This window comes from Lineus longissimus, chromosome 8 (assembly GCF_910592395.1).
Source record: "Lineus longissimus chromosome 8, tnLinLong1.2, whole genome shotgun sequence".
NCBI classification, from domain to species: domain Eukaryota; kingdom Metazoa; phylum Nemertea; class Pilidiophora; order Heteronemertea; family Lineidae; genus Lineus; species Lineus longissimus.
The window spans coordinates 676,245-702,214 of NC_088315.1; the positions used below are offsets into that span (position 1 = coordinate 676,245).

Sequence of the window (25,970 nt, forward strand, 5' to 3'; positions counted from 1 at the left end):
TGACGTCACTTCCCACTTTCATCCGGGGTCTTTGTCTAAACATGTCGGATTGAGTAAATTTGCAGTGGATTATTCGGCATTTGTGTTAAATTTTAGGTAAATGAAATTAATTTAGCAACGTTTTTATCATTCTGAAATGTGGACATTATAAATAACTTGCGTTTCAATGTGTTAATGGAGCCAGATGTGATGTACTTTGCGTGTTATGTTCGCCTGTTATGGGTCAAATTTTAGGCCCAGATCTGAAAATGTACACATTTTCACTGTACATTTTCCTGTGCATTCATGCTATGTCTTTATTGATGTTTTGTCTGTCTGGGATAAAGAATGGACTGAATGGTCCAAGAAGCTGTCTACAGTGTCTCACATCCAGGTTCACCATGTCATCATAGCTCACGCAAATAAAAGTGGGTGTGGTTTTGCATAGTAATTATGTAGGATGTTACCAGACCGTCTTCTTCAGTTCTTTCTTTTGTTTGTAAACCTAGAAATGTATTGTTTGGGCTCAGACTCTGTGTTTGATTTGTCTTTGTCGAAAAGGCCTTTTGATTCCCATGATTCAGTGACTCTTACTGTGAGTGCGATTGAGCATGGTGTATGACAGAAGCGAAGACAAGTTTGACAAATGATTGAAAATTTGTTAGGGCTCTGCCCAGTCATACTATTTCACCTGGAAGAAAGTGTCACTTTTTGCATATTTACTGAGTGAAGTATATCACACTATGTATCTTGGTTTCTGTTGTGTTCTCAATGAATGACATACTATCGGTGTCATCCTGTAGTAGTTAGTTCTTGTTGGACTAACAATGAAAGTTCTGTGAGGTACAGCACCTTATGAAAACTGATTTGGTGTCAACTGTGTGTCTCATGAATTTCTTCTTGAATTGAATCTTCAGAAAAAAAGGGTACTGCTGAAAAGTGAAATTTCACCCTCCTGATTGTAAAATGTCCAACTCTGACGAAAATGATGATTTAGTGACAACGAAGCGTAAATATGAAGATGGAGAAGAAGAAATTTTCAAAAAGAAGTTGAGAATGAGAGCAGAGGAAAATGGCGTTGTAAATGATGAAAAGGTAAGTGAGAGACAAATTTAAGTTTGTGCAAAATACTACACCAGGCCTCAGAGCATTGAAACTGGCTTATTTAAAATGTTGTATTATGTTTTTTGTTGAAAAAAGTATTTGTTTACAAACAATAACATTCTGAAGTTGCTGAAAGCTAAAAGTATGGAGGAGAAAATACGATCTTCTTTCTTTTTCATAAGGTCAAGGATGGAGAAGAAGAAGAAGATGATGATGATGATGATGACGATGAGAGTGACGATGACAGCGATGATGATGAGGAAGATGATGATGACGACAGTGACGATGAAGTAGAAGGGGAAGAAAACTCGGGCGAGGATGGCAGTGAAGATGATGAGTCTGGTGATGATGACGACGATGATGATGACGATGATGAAGATGCGGATGCAGATGGAGATGGCAAAAATGATTATCAGGATGCTGGGGCTGCTGAGAGTGCCCAGTTGGCTACTCTCAGTGACAGTAGCGATGAAGAGAGTGAGAAATGTCCAGTGTGTCTCAACAAAATCAAGGAGCAGGACATTGGTACTCCTGAGAGCTGTGACCATGTCTTCTGTTTAGATTGTATTCAGGAATGGTCAAAGGTGGGTCAAAGCTGATGTTGTTAAGATTTCATATTCAGGTAGGCATTGCCGTGGTACGAATGTCAGCGCTCCTAATCAGAAGAACATCAATTTATATTCAGCCATGCATGGCAGCAAGTTCATGGCCACAGGCTGGCTTCACAAAGAGATGGGAATCCTACATTGTTTGGGAGTGTATGCTCTCCAGGCTGTGACAGCGCGTCTGGCACCAGGATCAAGGCCGAATGATCACAACAGTTCTCAGAGAACAAAGAGTGCCCTAAATAGGATGATTTTATGTTTTCAGAATGTTAACACATGTCCAGTTGACCGACAAGTCTACAATCTCATCCTAGCCCGCCACGGTGTGGAGGGAGTCGTCTTCAAAAAGGTATGAGTACTAATCACCTTCAGGAAAATGCAATTCAAGTTACTCGAGCAACTGAGTTATTGTGGTTGTGGTGGCAACAATGAGGACACCCAAAATAACTGAGGCTCGTGGAGGTCGTTGCCTGCTTTAACAACAACTGGAGTATGTTGTTGACTTATGGGATCATAGGGTGCTTGGTGTTCCTAATTGGTCAGTATTTGCTTACAGATCCCTGTTGAAAACCGTAGGATGGGTGAGGAGGAGGAAGAAGATGTGACAGTTTGTGAAGTGTGTGGTCACAGTGATCGTGAGGATCGTCTGCTCCTCTGTGATGGTTGTGACCTTGGGTAAGTCAGCTGGATGAAGCCATGATATCCGATGAGTTGAGGTGCTTCAAAGCAGGGAAGTTTTAAAGATTTGTGAGTCAAAGTCAAGAGAAGATACTGAAGACCAGGCCTTACTTTGATTTGCCACCTCAGCTGAGATGAAACCCACTCTTGATAATAATAATAATATTGAAAATTCTTATATGGCGCTTTTCAATGTTTGCCTGATCAAAGCGCTTTTGGGATATCATATTATTACCGAGGTCTCCACAGAAATCAATCAACCTATATGTATTACAAGTTAATAGAGAACACAGCTTTATTGTCCTATGTTCTTGATAAAGAGATTAACCCATTGTATCAATGTTTCAGATTCCACATGGACTGCTTGGAGCCACCTCTGCATCGAGTCCCAGTTGAAGAGTGGTTCTGTTTTCGATGTGCCGAGGGCCGTGAATCACCAGAGGATGTCGGAGCACATGCCCTGCGTCGACAAATCGCTCGCACTATGGTGAGTGAAAGAGTCCGCGCTCGTCTCCAGGAACAAAGGATTGACCGCGTTGTCCGAGCCCAACGTAGGCGCAGAATATTGGTAAGGACACATGCAAATTGTGCACGCTGCCCAACTTAACCATTAGCTTTACAGAGGTGCAGAAGATCCAAACGAAAATAGCACATTACGTATTGTGATCAACACATTTTTATCGTGGAAATAGCATGTGCTCCCTTTTTGCAGTAATAAACCCATTGAAATGTGTCAACTGCTTTTATCTTCATTCTAATATTAGATAGGTTTACCTGGCTCATCTCACATGTTGCTACTCTCTATTGTCTGGAGAAGGCTGAGAAGAAGAACAATCCTCTCTGTAAAACAGAACATCTCAGATCAATTGACCAACCCTTTTAAACTACTCTCTCTCTGCAGGATTCTGATTCAGAAGAATCTGCATCTGAAGCTGGAGAAGTGGCACCCCCTGCTGCCCCGAGAGCAAGGAGTGAAACTCCTCGTAGGAAGACAACAAGACGACGTAAGCGCAAGACCACCCGAAAGCGCAGGAAGAAGACGTCTCGCAAGAAGACCATAACGACATCTGCAACTAAGACTGCAACAGGAAGAAAACGAAAGTCACGGAGGAGGAGGAAGAGGAAAACTAAAAAGAAGAAGGTACATATATATCTCCATTTCTTGATTAGGTCCTTTTTGGAAGTGTTGTTAAAGTTATGCACAGTTCTTCCAAAAAGGATATCTCTGACATGAAGTGGGGCATGGTGGTGAAGTGGTGAGGCGTTTCAACTTGAAATGTAGGGATTTGAATCTCTGTCTGGTCATTGTCTCATCCTCCGAGTTCCAAGTGATGTGCTGCACTGTATGAACAGCTCCTTATAACCCAGAGTGCCTCTGTGGAGCCTTGTGACAGTTGTTGTAGTAGTACTCAGTCCAGTGCTTTAGACTAGTCCATAAAACATCCACATGTCTTGACAGTTTTTATGATTTTCCAGGCTGCTGTCCTTCCTGCTAAGATGATCACACCAAAAGCAAGAATCGCTCGTAGCCTTGGTTTGCAGAAACCCCCAACTGGTAAACATATCCCAATCGTGAAGAAATCTGGTGAGAAACCACGGTCTCTTCAACAGATGGATATTGGTGTGCAGCCTCTCTCGATTCTTGGTGATAGAAATAGCCTGGAGCCTTATAACGACAGGTTAGTGGAGCTGCAGTGTATGTGAGGAAGCTTTGGTTCATCCAGGCTGGACTCCGTGCGAGGCAACGTTGCCACTTGTATTGAATATGCCTCCCTTTGCTTCACTTTGTGTTGAAAAAAGATTGCCTGAATTCCAAATACCCAATGATTTCTGCTTATTTACATCTCAAAAAGTATACAAATTTTAAATCGAGGTCGGTTTAAGTAGTGTACTCCTGGGAGATGATGGTATTGACATTTTTTTCTATCAATTTTCTAATTTTTTTCTCTCCGTTTTCCATTCAGTGACCATGAGAATCTTCCCAGTACCTCCAGTACATTGTCAGCTAAGAAAGTATGCTCATCCTCCTCCCTAAAGTCTCATCGGCCACTACCTCAAATCATGTAAGAACAAGCACCTTTGGTCAATTCTGACATTTCTTTGAATCATGACGTATATAAAAGAAGAACTTTATTGTTGGCAGGCAGCACTGGTCACCGGTGCAATACTTGATAGATTTTCATCATCCATTCCATACTATTTGATAAAACTGCTGCTGCTGCCCAAATTTCATTACTGTATCTGTTTCACTCGGTCTCATTGCTTCTGTCAGTTTTTAAAATATATTTCAATTTCCAAAAATATTTGCAGATTACCGAGGAAGAAGAAGCCAATTGTCATTGCCACAAAGCCAGTAGTGCCGGTTACGTCGACGTTTGACCTGTTGGGCAGCATCATGCAGGAGCAGAATACTCTCTACATGAAGAGTAAGGAGTTCACAATCAAGAGAGATGGTAAGTGACATGTTAATTTCGTACCTCTGGCAATCAGGCTGAGCAGTGACATCAAGCATTTGTGACTTTTGCTAAATTAACACTCTCAGAAATTTTGGCTCCTTGTGTCTTTTGTAGTAATTGTCACCTTTCCAAAATTAGTTTTAAAATTTGGTTGATAATCATTGTTGGCTTCTGCTTTCAGGTTCCCTGGAGACGGCTCCAAAGGAGCCAGAGTTTCATCCTCGTAAAAGTGGAAGTCCCAAGAAATTGGTTCCAAGAATAAAGGAGCAGAGACATAAAGAGATTGTCGAACAAAGACCGAAGATAGATGTGGCTGTTGCAATGGATTGTGAGAACAATGAAACACAAAATCAAGACAGAGGAAGGTTCTCTGGAGACAGACATGTTGGTTTTGGAGCAGTTGCGAAATGCAGTGAAGATTTTAGGAGAGATAGCGATGACAGTGGTGATGAATTGGATCCGGGGGAAGAAATGCCTGTGGGATTTAGTGGTGATGAGGATGATGGGAGTGGCCAGGAGGATGGCTCACAGGGCGGTGGCCAAGATGGTGCTGGTGATCATGGAGATGAGGCAGATGAAGCTGATCAGAGCGAAGGGGAAGGTTCTGGAGGAGATGACGGAGGTGAAGACGGTGATGATGGTAAAGAAGAAGAAGGGAAAGAGAGTGGAGAGGAGGAGGAAGAACAGGAGGAAGTTGAAGAAGAAGAGGAAGAGGTAGCTGGATATGCAGAAGAGTGTAATGAAGAGGTTGATGGAGAGCAAAATGAAGATCAAGAGCACATTGAAGTTGGGATGAGTGACGCTGAGCAGCAGAGTGATGGCGAGGCAGAGCAAGAAGAACAGAGTGCTGGTGAGGCAGAGCATGGGGAGGAGAATCAGCGAGAAAGTGACCAAGGAAGTGCACAAGAGGTAGAGAGTGCAGAGGAAGGTGCAGGCAGCGAGCAGGATGAAACTGGTAGCGACCAAGAGGGTGCCGAGCAAGACGTTGCCACTGATTGTGAAGATGAAATGGAGGAGGATCAACAGGTTGACCTGGTGGCCGGAGGTGTGGTAGCCATTGCCTTGGGGGAGGAAATAGAAGCTCAAGAAGGTGGAGAAGATGAAGTAGAAAGTGCCAAAGAAGAGCAGGAGGATGAAGAAGAAGAAGTAATGGAAGATGATGAGCATGCTGAGGAAGTCGAGGCAGAGCAGCCAGTTGCCACTGATGAGATGGGTAAACGTGTTGACAATAGCAATCAGATGGAAATGGAGCTGGAAGGAGAGCATGGAGCTGAACAAGAAGCTGAGGCTGAGGTAGCAGAGGGAAGCGGCGAGCAGGAAGGTGAAGAAGAGGAGGAAATAGAGGAAGAGGTTGAAGAGGAAGAGGAAGGTGAAGAGGTTGAAGAAGTGGAAGAGGTTGAGGAAGTGGAAGAGGAAGAGGAAGAGGTTGAAGAAGAGGAAGAGGTAGAGGAAGTAGCAGAGGGAGAGCATGACGAAGGTGAAGAGGTAGAGGAGGTAGAAGCAGACACATCTGGGGAAGTAGTTGAACAAGAAGAGGGAGACGAGATGGCAGAGCATGGTGAGGTGGAGGAAGGAGAAGACCAGGAGGAGGTGGATCATGAAGTTGAGGAGGAGGAGGAGGTTGGTGAGCAACATGGTCACGAGGAGGAGGAAGAGGAGGACGAAGAAGGGGAAGGGGAGGAAGGTGAAATCGAGGAGCCTCTCAAAGTACCAATATCTGAGCTTCCACGAATACCAAAGATTAAAAAACTGAAACCGGAGCTCAAGGCTGAAGTGTTTGGCCCTGTGCCGCCCCGTAGTTCGAGTATCATGGATAGGGTCGGCCCAATAGCTGCAAAAGAGCCTCTGTTTTCAGCTAAGTGGGAAAAAAAAGAACGTAAATGGGAAAGGGAGAGGGCAGAGAAGCATGTGGATAGTTCTGAAGAAAAATACCAGGAAAGACATAGGCGGGATGAAGTGGATGACAAGTATCAGGAACGAAATCGTCGAGATGAGGAGAGGCATAGAGAACAGCGGGACAGGGATAAGGAAAATGTCTTTACAGAGAAGAAACGATCTGAAAGGGAGGATAGACATGTGAGACATAAACACAAACGAAAACGAAGTCGATCACAGTCGATTGAAAGACCGTACCGTTCTAAAGATCGATCGCGTTCACGTGAGCGTCGGAGATCTAGGGAACGCTCTACTTCCAGATCACGTGAAAGGAGGCGCTCAAGATCACGTGAACGTAAGCGCCGGCATCGGGAGCGTTCATCCCGAGAACGCTCGCCAGTAGAGCGTGAACACAGGTCTGAGCGGAGATCTCGGCGAAAACGTGATAAAGATCGGGGGGAGCGTGAATATGAGAGTGGTGAGGAACGTTCAGTTGGGAGGTCAAGATCAACGAGTAATGAACCTCGCAGGAAAGATCGCGATGAGACAAGACCACGTCGGGAGCGGAGAGAGAAATATCGTCGCAGTGATAGTTCTGAGAGGAGAAATGAATCGTATGCTAATGAGGATAATGACACTGAGAAATATGAGTCAAAGTCACGTCGAAGTGAACGTTTCATTGGAGAGAATACAATACGTGAAATTGAAAAAATTGCTGCGAAAAGTGAGAAAAACATTGGTCTTTATAATATGGCTCTCTCTGCCCCAGACAGTTCACTTGATGCGAGTGTGGAAAATATCATAGAGATACAAACAGGACGTATGATTGAAACGGTGCCGTTGAGAAAGGACAGTGTGAAAGATCAGTCTGGGGAAATGGATATGGACTTGACATACGATCCTGCAGAGCCAACGCAAGACCCTACACCTCCACCTTCAGATCTGCAAGTAGAGCACCAGCATGGAGGACCTTCTATCTTACCTCACCCCTCTCACCCACCACCAGCAATTTCCCCGATATTCCCTGAAGTTGAAAATGATAAGCATCAGCCTTTCCAGAATGTTATACAGCAGCCTACACCTGGGGTGCCTGTCAGTATGGCCCCTCCATTTGGCATGCTTCCTCCTGGGATGCAACCTAACGTCAGAGGACAGCAGTTTGTTCTCAATCCAATGTATCTGAACCGCCCAGTTGCCTTTGGAAGGATGCCTACTGGCCAGAGATTTGGACCCCAAATCCCAGTTGGACAGGTTGGTGGACCGCCACAGATGATGCAACAGAATCGATTCATGGTACCATTGCGACCGAGTATGAATGGATTGCAGTTTGAGCCTGGGATGGAGCCAATGCAACCAGCTTTTGTGCCTGGTGTTGAGGGAGAAATGCAGGGTCCCCCTGGGTCACATTTGGTGCGTCAGCCCCCACCGCCACCTCCGCCTCCAGGGGGCATGATGCCTCCTCACAGCCGACCCATGTCACAGGCGCTGTTGAGGCCACCTCCCCCTCCTTCCTCACATGCTGGTTCAATGCAGCACGGCCTGCGTCCAGAACATATCCCTCCCCCTACCACATCTGGCGCCCATATAGGCTTACCTGGCATGAGGCCACTTCGGCCACCGCCGCCACCAAACATGCCTGATCTGTCAAAACCTCCTCCGGGATATAAAGAACACAAACCTGAAGATCCACGCCATGCTCCCATATTTGACATCATGGAACAAAAAGTGAATATACGAGAAAATAAACCTGGCCAGAAATCTAGTCCTGGGGATAAAAGTGTGGCAATACAACAAACCTTGCAGTTGTTGAACACTCAAATGGCTATTGCAAATCTGGTGAAAATGAAATCCACGGAAGGTACAAATACAAACTCAAATGATACGTTTAAAGTTCCTGCATTGCCAAAAGGAGGGAAGGGTGCCAAGGATGCGTTTAAGGCACCGTTCCCGGTCGCGGGGAAAAAAGATAAAGAGGTGACAAATTCTGTGAATGATGGCGTGGAGGTTATAGAAATGGATGTCGCATCTCCTGAGGATGATTATGGTTTCTCATTCTCACCGCCGCCCCTCGACGATGATGATGTTAAAGTGAATAACAAATCATCAACAAAGGAAAATGACAAACGTCCGATGAAGGGGAAGGATAAAAAAGACACCAAGACGCATCGTAAGAATAAAAAGGTGAAAGATACCGGTGGGAAAGGCAAGCAGTTTGATTGGTTGCCGCAGCCAGAGGAACCATCATCTGCCGTCGAGCTAGACAAGCAAGAGAAGGTACGGGTAAGATTTCCCTAATTTGCTTTTCTGTAACCTCTTTATTTTTGTGAGCCAAATATTTCACCAGAGGGGATAAAGCCCAATTTTTAGGGGTGCAAAATTGTTTCAATGTTGGAAAGGGGATTTGTCCGTAGAAATTAGTGAAAATGAAATCTGAAAATGAAGTATTTGCCGACTTAAAGAAGGTTTTGACAAATATGGCTGCGAAAATCAAGGGTTTTTCAATGTTTCTTTTGCTGTTTGTTTCATGTCTTGTTCGTGCTTTCCCTTTTGTAAATGTTTAACTTCTGATAGTAAAGTGACTTAAGAATCCTAAGATAGTTTTCCCATCATGGCGAGGTTGACTGATGGAAATATTAGACTACACTCCACGTGTGACACAGGTGACGCCAGTGCTCATGGAGTCAATGTGGAATAAATTGATATCTATCCCTAGCGACTAGTCATGTGTTTGATCCTGTTTCAGTTCCATTGTCTCATTGACTCGTCATGTGTTTGATCCTGTTTCAGTTCCATTGTCTCATTGACTCGTCATGTGTTTGATCCTGTTTCAGTTCATGAAGAAGCTAAACCGCCAGGAACGTGTCATTGAGGAATGTAAACTTGCCATCAAGCCATTCTACGCCAGCAAGAAAGTCACCAAGGAGGAATACAAGGAAATACTTAGAAAATGTGTACCAAAGGTAACTTTCATCTATCAGTAATAACAGCAATATTTCTAGTTCCAAGTCAGGAACTGCTCATATTGAGAAGTGTGCTGGCACAGTGCAAGGGTGTTCAATTTGCGATTGGAAGGTCATGGGTTTAAGTCTTGGCAGGTGCCAACCTTTCAACAGGCCCGAGGCGCCAAGTGTAGCTCAGTATGCCCACGCCTTGGTTTCTAGATAAGGCTGGGGGTGAATGTAAAGCACTTTGAGACAGTACTGTGGACAGTATACAGAGTGCTATAGAAGAATGTATTTCATATCATTGGCAAACATTCCTAAAACCCAGATTGACTTTTTCAGATCTGTCACAGTAAAAGTGGGGACATAAACCCGGCAAAGATCAAATCGTTCGTGGAATCATATGCTCTGAAAATGCAACAGGCTAGAAAGTATGACAAAAAGGCATCTCCAAAACCAGCCGCAACAAACACAGCTCGAGTCGGGAAAGTCGCCGGAAAAGTTAGCAAGAAATCTCCTTCTAAACAATCTATAAAGAAAAAGAAGTTATAGCAGAGTGTGTTATTTTAGCCAATGGTTTAATTGACGCACATTTCTTTGGTTTGAAGGATTTTTCTGTGTGGCGTGACATCCTCATCCTTAGACAGTTCTCTTCTTTCATTCCGTTTTAACCCCTGGATGGCTGAGTTGGTGCTGTGTATTGGCAAAATCTCAGTTCAGTAACGTAAATATGGATAAGACATTACTTTTCTCACAGTTGATTGGACTATTATTCAGTCCTCCAAGGGTTAAAGCTACTATTGTTTGAGAGAAGTTGGAGAGGATGAAATAGGAAATAGGCGGAGCACTTGGATACCAGTGACTGTCGTTATTTTCAATTGGAAGGATTTCTGTGGATTACGTTTGCTGGGTGTTCTGACCTATGGTGGCTAAAGAAATGTGCCTGGCTTTCTGCTTATTTCCGTTAAGGATGCGGCTTCGATATGACTGACAGAAACCCAACTGCATTTATGAAGAGACTGCTTTGTATGTATCTAGCCGCCTGGGCCACGTTTTGTTGAACGTGTTCTGCAATCAGATTGTCTTAGCTTGGATTGGCTCAGTAACGTACACGGGAAAGGTGAAGACAGCTAAACCATGTGGCTTCACCTTTGCTGTGTATGCTGTCCTTTGACAATCCCTTAGGGTGTTACTCTTTGTTTTATTTATGTTTTTTCTTTGATTTGCACGACAAAGAAAATCAATTGTGATGAACTTCCTTGAAGGAATGTTATGATAATTGTATTTTGGCAACTGAAGTACTCGTGTAATTTGGGGAAGTTTGTCATCAACTTAGATAACCCGGTACCAACCAACATACTCTCTTTAGAAATAAGGATAGACAGTTGATGTTGTGGAAAGTGTGCCCCATGGTGAAAGGAGATAGTATCTATTTTCCACATCTGACATTGAATGTTCAATGAAATGATTACGTATGTGAAACTTTACTGTGCAACGTGTTGAAATATACTATGGTCAGAAGCAGTCCAACTTGGAACCTCTGCCTTCCTGATCAGCTCGGCAGACCGATTGCAAAATAATGTGTCCACTACTTGGTTCAGATTGTCCTAGCTATCATGGATGGGAAGGTGGAGGTACATGTAGAGTGCAGTCCAAACTTGCTTATTGCTTCTTTAGGCCTAATCTTAACCCTGGCTACATGTTGCAATTTCTGTTACCAGGCCAATTTCTTTAATTCCTCATGTGGTTGTGATGTGATCAAACAGTCTGTCTACCTTGGGGGGGGGGGGGGGGGGGGTGATAGTTATGCAAGCTAAGTGATGTTTGAGATTTTCCCACCTTGGTGTACAACCTTCCAAACCTGTTCCTGGTGATTTGTTTGTTTGACAGGCTGGTCACACCGTGTTTTTCATGTTGACCCGTTGACTTGACTGATCATGTGTCGTTTCTGTACATATCTTTCTCAAAGTGTCCTGAATAACTTGTCTCTCTCAAATGACTACAGTGATGAGGACCAACGTGTTGATTCAAGTTGGCGCAGAAATGAATCCGGGAGATGAGATAAGTCTCCCTGTCCTGTTGTGAGACTCCTTCATCACATAACATATTAGAATATGCATGTGTAGAGCTTGGTGTCAAACAAAGCTTTCTCTCCCCTGTCTGTGGCGGTTCTATCATTTCATAAAGGCATCAGTTTTTGTCTTCTCTTTCCTTGTGAAGTTGGTTGGGTCTTACATCAGGATAAGTGATCTCTTGACACTTGGCCAAGCTGGAGGTTGAGGCTTGACTGAAACCTTGTGGTGGGATGCTTAGTACACAGATGGAATAAATCATGTAAATTATGAGACAGTGTTGTGTGAAACATAAATAATGTACACAGACAGATCATGTTGTATGGATTTCTGGGTGTGCGGGATGGTGAACAATGGACAGTTGTACATCAACAAAGCTGAAGCAAGGCTATTTACCTCTAGATCCTTTTGTCAGGCATGTTGTCACAAGGAAGGCTGTTCAGGTGAAGCCACTCTTTCATGTCTGGTTCAACAGAGATCAGTGTTTTGGGTTCGCTGAAGGACAAAAGAATCTGAAGTTACTTGGTCCTTTTTGCATATAAGCGAGTTAATCTCAACCTCCCAGTATGTACTCCTAATCTGATTATCTGTCCCTGTATAGTTATGTTTGTGAAAGAATAAACCATGATTTTAAGTACAACTGCTCTTATCAATTATTACATCAGTGTCCAGCACAACACTGCCAGACTTGATACAATGTGTGATGCATCCTGAGCACTGGCCAGAATGTCACAACCCGAGACCACCACTGTCACAACCAGGGACCAACGTTAGAACAACTCGTGTCGCTTGGATGGAGCACCTTGGACTCTATATACGTCAGGACATCACAATCTAAGACCAACATCCGTACCACACTCTTGTTCCAATAGGACGTACACATGAACATCAGAGACCAATATTTTGAACACACTGAAGTCGCTGGGACGCATCCTCGGTGACAATACCCGTTATGTCTTTACTATCTCAATATGAGGACAACATTTGTGTCACTGGGAGGCACCACTTAGTGACTATACCAGTATTTGTCAGGACATCACAATCTGAGACAAACTTCAGGCCGATGTCGCTAGGATGTGATGCTTATCGGGGCGACGCAACCTGGGCTGAGTTGTTCAAAACCACGTTAGCTTTAACGGAGATGTTAAGTCTTAACGTGAACATTTCCGCAGTGGGTTTAACTGAAAGAGATAACGTCCTTGAGGAAACTTAACGTAATCGTTAGGGATAACGTGACTTTTGTGCTTTTGAACAACCGGGTCCAGGAAGACTAACTTTTGTAGGACAACGCTTCTGCACGGCGGCAATAATCCACTTCCAGCGGACGGTCGATGATAAGCCCGGGGTGATCAGTGATAGCAACGCGCCAATAGCTTCGTTGTCTCCTCAAATGCAGGGCAAGCCACCCAAATCAGTATTGGACAAGTAAAGATTGTCACGTAGCCGCGGCAATCCGATATCTATAGCCATTTTGGTCCTTTGATGGCGAAGATCTACATAGATGCAAGACAACCGGCAGTCTTATTAATGTCCCCCTGGCCCTGGAAGTGATAAGCTCAAAAGGCATGTGCTATAAGGTGCTTTTGACTATATGGTAGCCAATAGCCAAGTCAAAAGTCTGGAGAAGAAATTCTCCTGCATGTTGAACAGGAGGATTCCTAATTGCAGGAAGCTTGCATTGGCTATATCAATCGATCATATCATAATCCTGCTAGGTATAACAGCTAATCTCACGCAACTGCTAGCATCGATCACATGATCAACAACATCTCGCAGCCTCTCACGGTATCTGTTCTCTCTGACGGGCGTGGCTCATCTCCATAGCTCATTCCTCTCGAGGCATCTGCCGGTCTAACATTTCCAGGTGAGCACTGTACATTTCAATCAATTCCACATACTATAGGCAACTAACTACATCGATTTGATATTATCATGACTGACTTGAGTTTTCTTAGTACTAGTATGTGTATGCGTACGATATGTCTTGACTCTAATTTCCTTTAATTAGAAAATTGGCCGTTATTCAAGTCCGCATACTTGAACTATTCATTGCTTTCTTAAGAGTCTTTCAGAATCCTTTGTCAGGATGCGTGTGCGGATGCTGCTGAAACTGTAAAGTGTATGTTGACTGTCGATTGAATGCCGAAGTGGCCTTGTTAGTATTTGAATGAGTTTGAGATCTTTTCTTTATACGAAGACAACGGCTTTGTGAGTGATCAGAGACTTCTCTAAGGGATGCTGGTTGCTGCGGTCGGTGGGTTCCTCACTTCCATTCATGAGTCTTCCAATGTTTATTGAAAGACTCTGATGGAATATAGGCTTTACAATACATCTTCTTGCTTCAGAAAAACTACCGGTATCATGTCCTAAAAGGTGACCAATACAGAGAAGTTGGTTCCCCCTTCAACAGACCAGTTATCGTACTCTCAGCTTGGTGACCTCTACGGTTGATTCCATTAAGGCTATCATAACTCTGTAGTATATGCCCGTGCAAAATTGAGCAGACTCCTGCCATGGGCTCTCCTGGCGTTTCCTGATCGAGTGATTCATGCGTTTGCTATTTCCAGTCAGGTTTCTCATGATGGTAAAGTGTTGCTCTGTCTGCAACCAGGTTGGCCTACACATGAGGTCTACATTCAATTCATAGCACTGGCTGGCCTTGATGGTTTTGAGCAGACGATAAACAAAGTTCAGAGGTTCAGTCGTCTGCTAGAACAGACGGAGAATGGAAGGGGAGACTCTGGCTGACATGAATACGATATCAAAAAAGCTCAACCTCTTAATCAATGACACCCGTAGGACTGACAGATGTTGTTCTTAATAATGGGGTATCCTCATTACACGGGTCAAATTATAAAGAAGTGACCCATTTGGCACCAAAATCAGCGAGGACGTCCTGCTTTAATACAGAGGTGGCCGCCAATAATATATAGTATCGTGCATAGCTTGTCCATTCAAGTTTCTTTAAGTCGAACACTGCTGGCAAGAATCTTTGTGTCTCCATCCACAACTCTGAACACAACATGCCTCAGCTGACTCCTCCCAGAGATAATCCCATAATGCCTGTAACAAACTTCAAGCAGATGATGATATCGATTCAAACGGCCAATCACAAGGTCAATCGATTCGAAGATCGGTTTCTATTAAAGGGGCAAACTTGTTATCGGTTGTGACGAGATGTGGTGGGACGGGGCGCCAAGTTGGGTGCGTATACTGGGTGACATGAAACCGCCAGCGCCAACCTCACTTCCAGTATTGCTGGTCACGAAGAGTTTGGTCGGCGGCGCACCAATCCACATGGTATCAGCAGACATTCTGTCTGCCTATCCTACAGTCTGTGGCAGAAGGCAGCATGACAAAGGCTTATCTCATATATCATATTGAAGAAATGCGCAACCTTTTACAAACGACTTGCACATTCCCTGGGGAAACTTCGTGTATGGGTTTAGTGGCTGAAGAACCACCCACTCCATACCACACTGTTTTTATGCAAGGGAGCTGTATGCCATCCTTATCAAATACTTGTTTACGCGCTTTCGTCTGATGCTGTATGTAAGTAGGCTATTATTGGAACCCTTACACGTTTGTTTCTCCTAGACGGGTAACTTAATCACTATGCGCTTTCTTTACAGGTTCGGCTAGAGAAACATTCATATCATCGCCATGACGGGTAAGTTATCATCGAAACGTCTGTAGCTTCATGTAAGATACAACTTGCTACTCAAAGGATGCAATGAACAATCCCTGGATAATATATAATACGGGTAACATGCAGGGTTCATGTTGAAGGAGGTTACCTTAACTGATACGTGGAATTAACCCCCTCTACTATATACCCCAGAACCGAGCACCCTATACATCTGCAGAATCGTATGGAAAAAGGAATCCTGGGGTGGCCTATTTGTCTCTCGGTCGCAGTTATTGAGAGGGTCGAGTTGAAAATAAGGAGTTTACGTTGGTTTGCTGATGCCTTGCATGTGACACCATTTCATGAAAGAAACGTTACCACGAGGTTATTTCTGTAACCATAAGCCACGCCTAGAGATGAATGTAAGGCTAGGTTATCCAGCTATTGTCTCCACTCTAATGTCTACATTAATCAATAAAAGTGATTGTGGCGATGCACAAGTTTTATTCATAGCAACCAAGGGACAATTATTCATTGTTTATTGCAAGTTTTTTTCCCTGCAGTATGTTGTAGAGATCTAGAAGTGGCAGCCGGGCGGTGCAGTATAAGCTTCGAGCTGTGGTAGCTTACCATTTTATCAGATGGCTGAGAATGCTAAAGATAGCTGCCTCCAGCAGTGTACGTGTATATTGCTACAGCTGCTTCTTACCTGGCTGTACGCACAGGTATCTTGATGGAACTTTACTCCAAGGATGGGAAGGTAGAACCACTCACTGCTACTCTCCAAACAAACTCTTGGTAACTCCTTCAGCAGTGTTTAGACTGGTTACTCTTAGGTAACTCATCTTTTTTTTCTCCAGGGCTCGTAAAGCAAAAGAAGTATGACTGGAAGGATTCCAACCTGTCCTTGTTCGGCAGCAAACTCGAGAAGGACATCAAACGTAAGTCTAGCCAGCCTCGCGCAGATTCATGTCACTGTCTTTTACCAGGCCAACAGGCCTGAATGGACAAAGACCAAAAAGAACAACATCGTCTTGCCTTGTAGTGTGAAAGATCGGTGCTACAACAACGATAGAGCAATGACGTTATGACATTGTAGTACTCGTTTACGAATTTAGTAACTTTGGATCTGCTACATGCCGCAGGGAAAGACGTATTTGATTGTTTGCATTTATCTGTCGTTAACAGAGGCAGCAGCTGAGACCGAAAAGGCCTGGCATGTGGTGAATGCCGAGGATAAAGCCGGCCTGTTCATCTGGAGGATTGTGGTGAGTTGACACATTGAAGTTCACGATCTATTTTGGTTGAGGACGCTGGTACTTTAGTATGCCAGGACAGGTCAGTTTGATGTCTAAATGGTTTTCCTGTTCGCCGTAAAGGACGACACTCGGTTCTGTGACTTGAATTTGTGCGAGTCTGTGGATGCAATATGCATCGCAAGACTGATACCTGTTTCTCTTGGTGGGAAGGTAATCTAGGGTTAGGTGACATACTTTAGGATAGGGATGTGATGAAACTGCACTGTCCGTTCCGAGAGTCGAACCCAGTAGCTCCAACGACGCTCTATATATCCAGACGGGTCTCTTCGTATCACTAAATAAACCATCTTGACCACTAATGTTTTGAGATCGCTAAGTCACTCACCCAGTTTGTGGATGCCGATAGTCTCTATAGTGGTGACGACAATGCGTGAGAGACAGGATGACATAAACTTGCTTGATTAACTTTCAGAAATTCGTACCCACCCCATGGGCCAAGGAGGAATACGGCAGCTTTTACAACGGGGACAGTTACATCATTCTGAACGTGAGTTACAGAGTTTGTTAGCGAGATCATCAATCTTTTATTGAAGCAGATATATCAAACCAACGATACTTACTCCATCGACTTCTACTCACTTAGAAATAGCAGAATTTAGTCGTTTTCGAATTGGATGATTAATTCCTTCTCCTCAAATGGTTTTGTGTCTAACCCACTCAACAACAACTGACTTTATTATCTTTTCTCCAGAAATACCAAAAGGAGGGCGAGGAAGACTGGGAATACGATGTCCACTTTTGGATCGGTGCCCACAGCACACAGGTATGTAACACAAGTTATGGGTGCCTTATGATGGCCCGAGAAGACTACATATCTTCTCGTTCCTCTGGATCTTACAACACGGCTCGATACCCCTGTTGCCCAAGCCATCTTGGACAAGTAATCACATGTATGAAAAGATGCACCGGTATGAGATGTATTTAGGAGATTGCATACATAGCCTAGCCTATACCAGGGCAACAACAGAAACCATCCAAGTGTAAGGAAGTAATCTTACGACGTGTTTCTCCATGACGTCACTTTACCAAAAACCCTGCATGTAGGTTGCGTGACGATCGCTATGGTTATAAAGAAGCGTTAAGCAACGGTGAATATGCGCGAACACTGATGAAGAAGATCATCCGAGCTCCATAAAGAAATGGTTCATTTGTAGTAGGCCTACTTGTTTCAAAGTTCGTCGTGTCTAATATTCACTGTGCTCCTCCTTCAGGACGAGTACGGTACAGCCGCATACAAGACAGTCGAGCTGGACACCTTCCTTAAGGACAAGGCCATCCAGCATCGAGAGGTCCAGAACCACGAGTCGGATCTCTTCAAGACCTACTTTGATGAGTTGACGTAGGTATTATAAGACGGGAGTTTTCGCAAAGCCCCTGAAACACCCATACCAACTTCCTTAGGGAGTTTCGCAAAGCCCCCGAAACGCCAACGCGAATGCTTATCCCATTGTTCGAGCTCCTGATCATGATGTCGGTCAATGAGACAGGCGTTCGAGATTGCGTTACAGGCGATCGGCGATTTGCTCCTCAACTCATCCTTCTTCCGAATGAACTGTTTCAGAACACTCGTAAGTGGCGCTGATTCCCCGCGGGTACTAAAATAGCCCATTAACACGTGAAATACGAGTATTCCTTGTCTTCCAAGACGATAGAGACACTGACTGTGGTCCATTACACAAAAACCTTATCCTTGCAGGATCCTTGATGGTGGCGCGGACAGCGGCTTCCGACATGTTACCCCGGACGTCTACAAGCCCAGGCTGATCCAGATCAAGAAGGAGGATGGAAAGCGGGTCCGCGCAGATGAGGTGCCCTTCTCGAAAAAGTCCATCAACAGCGATGACGTTTTTGTTCTCGATTTTGGAGAGAAGATCTACCAATTCAATGGAAAGACATGTAGTATCAAGGAGAAGACAAAGGTTGGTAGGCGAGGCAAAGAGTTTCGTTTGTAATATGGAATTCAGTTCCTGTGCCGCCGCGTTTGGGTCGGCATACTTGTTCGATATTTTGACGGAAGGTTTCATGTAGACAGGTTCTATTGCGTTTGCCTTCCTGCCGATGATATTTAGACCATGAATTAACCATGTCGTCAATTGCTACCAATATTATGAAGGATACGACAGACCAGGGTCGGCTGGACTACAGCTGTAAAAGGGGGTTGGCTTTGAGTCAACGCCAGTCGTGCAGTCCGGAAAAGAACCCGTGGCATTGGGGTGTGCCACGTGCAGAGCGGTCGTAGGATACACATCAAGTTTTCGAGCAAAAACCCCACGGACACGCAAGAAACAAATGAAAACCACTGCATGTTCGACTCCAATTAAACACTGTTACAAACATGACAAAGTTACCCGTTTCCAGCATACTTATCGTCAAAGTGGGCTGATAACACCATGACTATAACCTCAGATTCCTCTCCCTCTAGGCTCAGGCATACGTTCAGAAGCTGCGAGATGCCCACAACGCCAAACTGGATATCACGGACGAGAGCTCATCCGACTGGAGACAGATCGTAAGTTGAATGGGGAACGTTGAAATCATTGATCCAAGTCAGAGGAGATGCCTTTCACGCTGGTGATGTGTTCGCTTATCCAAGATAAACGTCACCCTAATACCAGTAAACGTCTCCTTTTCCCTATCATTCACCTTACAGAGGTGACATGAAGTTGTTTTCAAGAAGAAGTACGTCTGTGATTGATGAGTGTCATCATGTTGTCATTGCCATTGACAATGTTACTTGGGATGCTTCTATTTGTCACTGGCTGATCAACCACCCAATTACGAGATCTCACAGGGAGGCGCGTGGTTTTACCAGGTTGTATCTGAACATCTCCCTGTTTGCTTCCAGGAAGAATTCATGTCCCTTATGCCTGACGAGGAGATCGTAGTTGAACCTGAACCAGAGGGCGCTCCCGACTGCAAGGTTCTTTACCAGTATGTATCATTAGGGCACATGTCTTTATATCAGGGTTTCCTGGTACAGTTGGCGCCGTATTACCTGCACCTTTTTGATGATACTTTAGTATGCACGATAGTGTTGATGCTTTGTATCACTTAGAGAGTGGGAAAGGCAGAATCTGTATGCCTGAAATCCTTGTCTAATTTTCATTCAAGTCCAACTTAAAATGACGAAATTGAAAAACAAGTTAAGGATGATTATAGAAATGTATTTCTTACTCATAGTGACTCTGACAGATGGGAAATGTATCTAACAGATGAAGTTGCGATATTTCTTGGTGGCCTTGTTGCACTGATGAACAAATTCCTAAAATGTTTGTTTCTTGAGTTCGTTTCGGATATGAAATCTCAACTATGACACATGATTGCTTCTAGGATTTCTAATGCAGGCAGCGAAGTAGAAACGGGTTTCTTCTGTTGTAAGAAAAGGTAGAGTGGACAGACACGTTGTTGTCATGTCCGTGCCTGTCGTGTCAGTGTTGTATGGCCATCTCTTAATGGTAATCACTTGTATCCTGAAACAAAAACATTGAAAACCAAAAACGAAGTACCAATATGAATATCTCACTTAGTGAAAATCTACCAGGTTCTGGGGTGGGGCAATCAAATCACGTCATATTTCGAGCTGCATGATGAAATTCACCTCAGCTTAAAGTTGACATGCATGCATAAAACCCCTAACGTCCAAGTTAGAAAAAACAAACGCCCGACCACCAAGCGACCAACTGCACTTGAAACATGATAGACACCCAGCGACTGATCTCACTTGACTGCACAAACGACAACACAGAGACGCTCTCGTGAAAATAGAAGATAAAAATACTCCTCGAGCGGGTTCGAACTCGGAACCATCGACACTTGGTCGTTGCTGCCTTCCCCACCATGCCATGAAGCCGTTGTTGTGAATCAACATATTTTTCAGATTTTCTTTCACGTACAAGCTTGACAGAATGGCGTCTTTGGTGCCATCCGTACCATTTTGAGTTTCAAAGTGGCCTTTAAAAATATTGGCAAAATGAATTCATAAGATACATAATCAGGAGATGAACATGACACCCTGTGAGGATTATAGGAGCACGCAGCTATTTTTCGAGTTTTAACGACGCAAAAGAATTTCTCGTTTTGCTGGTATTAAAACCATTCGTGTAATGAGGAACGTTTTGATGAGATGGCATTCGAAGTACTAATCTGCATAGCAGCGCTCTGTTGACGAAAACGGTAGCGCCACTGCGGCCTGATGGTAGTCTATCATCTGAGGGCATTTGAAACTTTGGCTGACCGGTCGTTCAAAACATGGCGGACGGGCGTTAGCACTTTCCGGAAGGGTTTTGGGCATGCGTGTCAGCTTTAAAAGTGTATTATCACTGGCAACAAATCATCCACTATACATGTTAAGTCAAATCACAGGAGACCACCATGTATTACATGAAACAGCGCCACAACCTACTGGCATGACTGGTGAATACTTCAATGTTTCTATCACAAGATTCTCCAAAATGTCACTGGTCGATATTTCGTATTTCTTGATGAACTTTCATTCTCACGTATCCTCAGTTATGGAGACAGTAGATTCAAACGGTCTAAATAAGCATGTCTTCCAAACACAATTTCAACTTCCTCCCTCACTTACAGAGTTTTATGCTTGCAGAGTATCGGACAAGAGCGGGTCTCTGGTTATTACCAAGGTTGCAGAGGGCAGTTTGAACAAGGGAATGCTGAAACGTGAGGTAAGAGGAAAATTTACTAAATGTTTATGCTAATGTGTATCAGTATAACTCTGATCTTGGCCACCAAGGTTTTTGCTTGTTATTAAACCCTAAAAGACATGAGGATCAGGATGTGTATTCCTCTGCCTCAACTTACTCGGTTGTGTTCATATCACAACAAGGGTCATGTTTTCAGTTGGACATATTATTGGAGGAACGGGAAAAAAGCTATGATCCCCGACCCCCGAACATTTCGGACACCAAGGCTGAAGTGGCTTTCGTAGTCGTGTCATTTGGTAGATCTCTCCATTTCTTTCTCTCTGTTCCTTTGTAGGATGTCTTCTTCATCGACACCGGCAGGGACTTGACCGTCTGGATCGGCAAGGGAGCCTCTAAGGCCGAGATCAACTGCGGCATGGTCTACGGACATGTAAGTCAAGCATTTCACTTGTCAATGTTCGAGGTAATCCACAATACAGGCAGTATATACACAATTTACATATACATTGTCAGTAGTTTTCCCTCGTTATGTCATCAACAGAGCACCTTTACCCCTTGCTGTGGGGACTGTGTTGTATACTGGTCCTCATTCATTGGTGGTGAGATACTCGTAAACGTTGTTAGGGCATTTTGAATGTTGGAAAATATTATTACCATGCATGTTTCTTATTTTCATGATTTCAGAACTTCTTGAAGGACAAGCCCAACCCGGTCCGTCCAATCCGCCAGGTCAGAGATGGTAGGGAAGACAAAGAGTTTTACAAGACGCTCATGTAATTATCAAATGCCAGAAGGATCACTAACTTATCTCTAGCTGTTGTTTCGTTGAATCGTCTAGTAGTCTCGGCATTTTAGCAAACAAACCGCATGTAACTGTTGAGAGTGGCCTACATGTTACCTTACCTTGTGTCAACGCGAACCAGATATCCAAGGAGAACTTTTCTGAACTTCAAACTACAAGATCTGCACGTATACAGAATGTTAAAGAATAATATTACTTTTGTTCTTTTGTTCTTTTGTACTATTAGTTCTTTACTTGTTAATCTGTTGCAAGCAGTCTTTACCTGTTCGCCTCGTAGATGAACGTTCTTCTGTGTTAACCACATCTCTTGTCAAACTGTCCGATGTGTCATTTCTGTAAAACCTTGTATCATGACGTTCCAAAATATACATATAAATAACACAGTATACACTTATCTTTACTCACACTTTCTTTTTGGTCTACCATACCAGACACAGCCTTACTTTTCTTCCTCATGTCTCAATCCACCCATCTACACTTCTTCCTCTCTTTCACTACGATGGTAGCCTAGATATACCTAAAAAAAACACTGTCCACTTCTACTTCTTTCTCAATCTCTCAAAACAAATGTAAATCAATAATCAAACTCTTCTTCTTTCACGACTTCTTGGTCTATTAAAATGCATGGTTGACAACTTCATTGCACTTCTTCTGCATTTTTTCTATACGTTGATACACTTTCTACACTCCCTGTTCCGTTACTAGTATACATGTACACACAGACGATTCCCATCATCATACTCACACCCGGTGCTTCATTATCATATTTTACCTTGACAAGCAGCTCCGAGGCATGAAGGTAAATGAAATCACTGACATTCACATGCACACTGTTCAATATTGAAATCACTCCAGAAACGATTTGAGAAAAAATGTCAGTATAAGGTTTCTAAGTGAACTCTCGTGGTTTAGTTTTTTTCGAAAAGTGCGTCAGTTGCTTGGAAAGTGCTATTGAAATGTTTCCACACTTTTCTACTCTATTGTTGTCAGATAAACAATTTTGAAGTGAAATTTGGTAATCTAATATCATTGATCTGTGTTTTAGATTCAGGGCATATGTTTTGTGACGCGCTCCCATTGCGTTGTTGCAAGTATAGATTTGGTTATTGTTATGTACAATCGACTATACACATCATCCGCAGACTGCGTATAGCAATGCCTAAAATGGGTGCTGATGTGAAATTGGCAAAAGACACGACTGGGAAAATCAAAATTATTAAAGTTCCCATGTTTAAATTTAATGTAAAAAGCATATTTAACTTCCAAAGGCCACGTGTGAGAATGAACTAACTTGTCTTCGGAAAATTAAAACTGTAACATTGGTGCCAATATTTCACTCGTTGTTGTCTATATGTTATTGTCTATGATGATAATTATTAGTATCAATCAAGATTGTCGTAAAATTGTGCAAGTTAGTATCTTTTATGTTGTCTTCGTAATAAATTATCTCTCCCCTCGTTTTCTGTTTTGTTGACCGTTTTCAGTTTTTTCAAATTGTGGAATGAGGTCAGACTGTTCAGTACGACGAAGGACGGGATTAGACGAAACAGGACTTAACAGGCAATGACGAGGAGAATATGATATACACTGCTGATGACATGATTTCAATCCTGATTTGCTTCACAAATATTTTCCTTCTAGGGTTGCGCCAGTTTGTTAATAACGTATGTATACAAAAGATGCATGGCGTGGAAAAGATTTCTATCTGAAGGTTTTCTACGACATAGAGATTTCAAACTCTCTATCTATCTATCAGACAGTTCTCTCATCTATACATTTATCCGATTATATTGTACTTCTGTCCTACATTTTTGTGTGTAGAGTATAGATAAGTGTGTACTATTTATATGTGTAGAGCGCAGAGAGAATGAATCGTCTCAAGCGTCCATCTCATCAACTTCCTTCTGTGTCATTGTCTATCGCCTTCTTGGTACAATTTGTTTAGGGAACATGTAAGTTCTCTCAGTTAGTCTTTTGTAGGTTTTTCTTTTCTTAATACTACCGATGTTACTACCACTTTATTCGGAGTTTTGTTGCTCTTCTGCACGTATGATTTGTTGATCGTATTTTTGTCCATTTTATGCACGATAGTCCAAAATCGGAGAGACTTCAGTTTCAGGTCATTTCGACCAACCAACTAATAGTGGTTGGTAGTGAGAGAATGAAATGTATACCAAATCACATTATCCTGATATGAACGTTGAAATCGAAACCTGCCACATGTTTCCTCTTGAGGGAAATCCTTGATGAATGACACCGTGCTCAAAGCGAAATCTTTCTGAATTGGAGCCGAAGGTAGCGTTATGGGAGCCAATCACTCCCAAGGCATTCTTCAGTGAAGACGCCAATATCTCATGGGTCTACCCCGAGCAACATCAAGTTATGGCAAGTATGGGTGACAATGTGGTGCTAGGCTCGGCTGTTAGGGATTCAGCTTATATTCTTAATACTACATGTCTGGTAATCTAATTTTCATCCCTTTTCAGAAGCTGGAAATGCTGAACAAGTTAGGGATCGTGGTGGAGAGTTCAAAGATATATAGAATATCATGACTTTGTAAACATAATGTATAGGACTACATTCATACCCGGCGAATAGAAATACGCTTACTCAAAATAGAGATTGCCTGCCAGTCTGTACCATTGACGTGTATCGTGTAGAAAGATCGGAAATGGAAGATGATGCCAATTTGAGGCAGGAAGGCATAGAAGCATCAGACGCCAAGAAGAATTGGCGGATCTGTTTAAAGGCATTCTACCTTTTTCTCCAGTTACATTGAAAGCAAGTGCAAACTAAAATAAAAATAAAGTTCGTCTATTCTGGACTGAATCAGTCGCCGAAACAACGACGACAAATTAGAGAGTACGAGTCTGAAGTATGTTTTAGAAAGAAGTTGTGTAGCATATCCTAATGACACTTTTTATAAAATGTCAATGCGATGTTGATTGTCAATAAGAATAAACGATCAAGTACTTCAGCCACGACTTGGTTGTTTACTGGGCGACTTCAATGTGATTTTGAGTTGAACATTTTAAAAACAAGGTGTGGCCGACTAATGCATGAGGTCGATGGTTGTGGTTTTGAAAAAGGCGAGGAGGTTGAAAAGGTCAATGGAAGATACACGTCAGAAAAGCCCAGCTCCGCAACCTCCTCACACTCCGATTAAACTAGGAACTGTGAGTACTGGTTCAAGCTTGCCGAGGAGTCAATTCTGGCCTTGAACAGACACCGTTTACCACTTTTTACACTCTACCAGAGCCGAATCTGTGCCTCTGTGAGTCATACCATGTCAAATGCCACGCATCTCATATGCGTTATTGACTGGTCCGCTGATGCTTTCGATGCGGAATTCTCGTCAGAAGGGTGTGGAGTGTTTATTATTGACCCGCCACTGTATAACAATGCCTTGCTCGGCTACATCTACGCAGTTACTGCATAAAGTACACAAGGCTTTGGATATGTTTCCTTTGTTGTAGAGTTTGTGTCCGTTATAAAAGGATTCGCCAAAAAAGATAAAAAGCAGTGGTCCTTGGTTGCATGGTTAGAGTTTGGTCTGATTTCTAAAATTGCAAACAGACTTCTGTATAACCCTTTGATATTAATTATTCATCGAGGACTCAAACAGCAAAATATGACATACAAATAGCCGAAAAGTATGTGTATGGATTTATACATACTAGCAGACACGTATTCAGCTGATTCCACCAAGACGACTCGTTGGTGATGGGAAGAATTGAGTAGACTAACTTTGCAATTTCAAAGGACATTCAACGTTTAATGTCCAGTTGGTTCGTACAGCACACGTAAATCATGTATAAGAACAAAACCAACATTCCTTGTCGTTCGAAG

General features: G+C 43.2%; 2 protein-coding genes across 8 annotated transcripts; both read left to right on the top strand.

The window, feature by feature from the left end:
- Positions 1 to 28: 28 nt before the first annotated feature.
- On the top strand, positions 29 to 12,351 carry LOC135492072 (uncharacterized). 3 transcript variants are annotated; one of them, XM_064778218.1, is made up of 13 exons: positions 29 to 96; positions 897 to 1,074; positions 1,266 to 1,667; positions 1,954 to 2,037; positions 2,245 to 2,363; positions 2,715 to 2,934; positions 3,268 to 3,507; positions 3,843 to 4,045; positions 4,331 to 4,429; positions 4,677 to 4,819; positions 5,004 to 8,977; positions 9,529 to 9,657; positions 9,982 to 12,351. In XM_064778218.1, the coding sequence occupies exons 2-13, from the start codon at positions 946 to 948 to the stop codon at positions 10,189 to 10,191; spliced, it is 5,952 nt and encodes a 1,983-aa protein (XP_064634288.1). In that variant the 5' UTR covers positions 29 to 96; positions 897 to 945; the 3' UTR covers positions 10,192 to 12,351. The 3 variants fall into 3 exon arrangements, with proteins under 3 accessions (XP_064634288.1, XP_064634289.1, XP_064634290.1); XM_064778219.1 differs by having other exon boundaries at positions 5,004 to 8,971; XM_064778220.1 differs by having other exon boundaries at positions 2,715 to 2,853.
- Positions 12,352 to 13,486: 1,135 nt separating this feature from the next.
- LOC135492311 (severin-like) lies at positions 13,487 to 25,098 on the top strand. 5 transcript variants are annotated; one of them, XM_064778691.1, is made up of 16 exons: positions 13,487 to 13,575; positions 15,344 to 15,381; positions 16,200 to 16,280; positions 16,528 to 16,607; positions 17,071 to 17,145; positions 17,350 to 17,421; positions 17,870 to 17,997; positions 18,355 to 18,577; positions 19,081 to 19,167; positions 19,504 to 19,589; positions 21,262 to 21,340; positions 21,654 to 21,749; positions 22,004 to 22,092; positions 22,906 to 22,920; positions 23,763 to 23,785; positions 24,608 to 25,098. In XM_064778691.1, exons 2-14 carry the CDS (start codon positions 15,375 to 15,377, stop codon positions 22,916 to 22,918), a joined length of 1,116 nt encoding a protein of 371 aa, XP_064634761.1. In that variant the 5' UTR covers positions 13,487 to 13,575; positions 15,344 to 15,374; the 3' UTR covers positions 22,919 to 22,920; positions 23,763 to 23,785; positions 24,608 to 25,098. The 5 variants fall into 5 exon arrangements, with proteins under 5 accessions (XP_064634761.1, XP_064634760.1, XP_064634758.1 ...); XM_064778690.1 differs by lacking the exon at positions 23,763 to 23,785; XM_064778688.1 differs by lacking the exon at positions 22,906 to 22,920.
- Positions 25,099 to 25,970: the final 872 nt, after the last annotated feature.

Bases quoted from the DNA above. Each gene is read 5' to 3' on its own strand.
- LOC135492311 (XM_064778688.1), top strand. The intron at 16,281-16,527 runs GTAAGTCTAGCC...TGTCGTTAACAG, and splicing joins ACTCGAGAAGGACATCAAAC to AGGCAGCAGCTGAGACCGAA. The intron at 19,590-21,261 runs GTATGTATCATT...TTATGCTTGCAG, and splicing joins GACTGCAAGGTTCTTTACCA to AGTATCGGACAAGAGCGGGT.
- LOC135492072 (XM_064778218.1), top strand. From the start codon at position 946: ATGTCCAACTCTGACGAAAATGATGATTTAGTGACAACGAAGCGTAAA. The intron at 2,935-3,267 runs GTAAGGACACAT...CTCTCTCTGCAG, and splicing joins AACGTAGGCGCAGAATATTG to GATTCTGATTCAGAAGAATC. The intron at 9,658-9,981 runs GTAACTTTCATC...TGACTTTTTCAG, and splicing joins TTAGAAAATGTGTACCAAAG to ATCTGTCACAGTAAAAGTGG.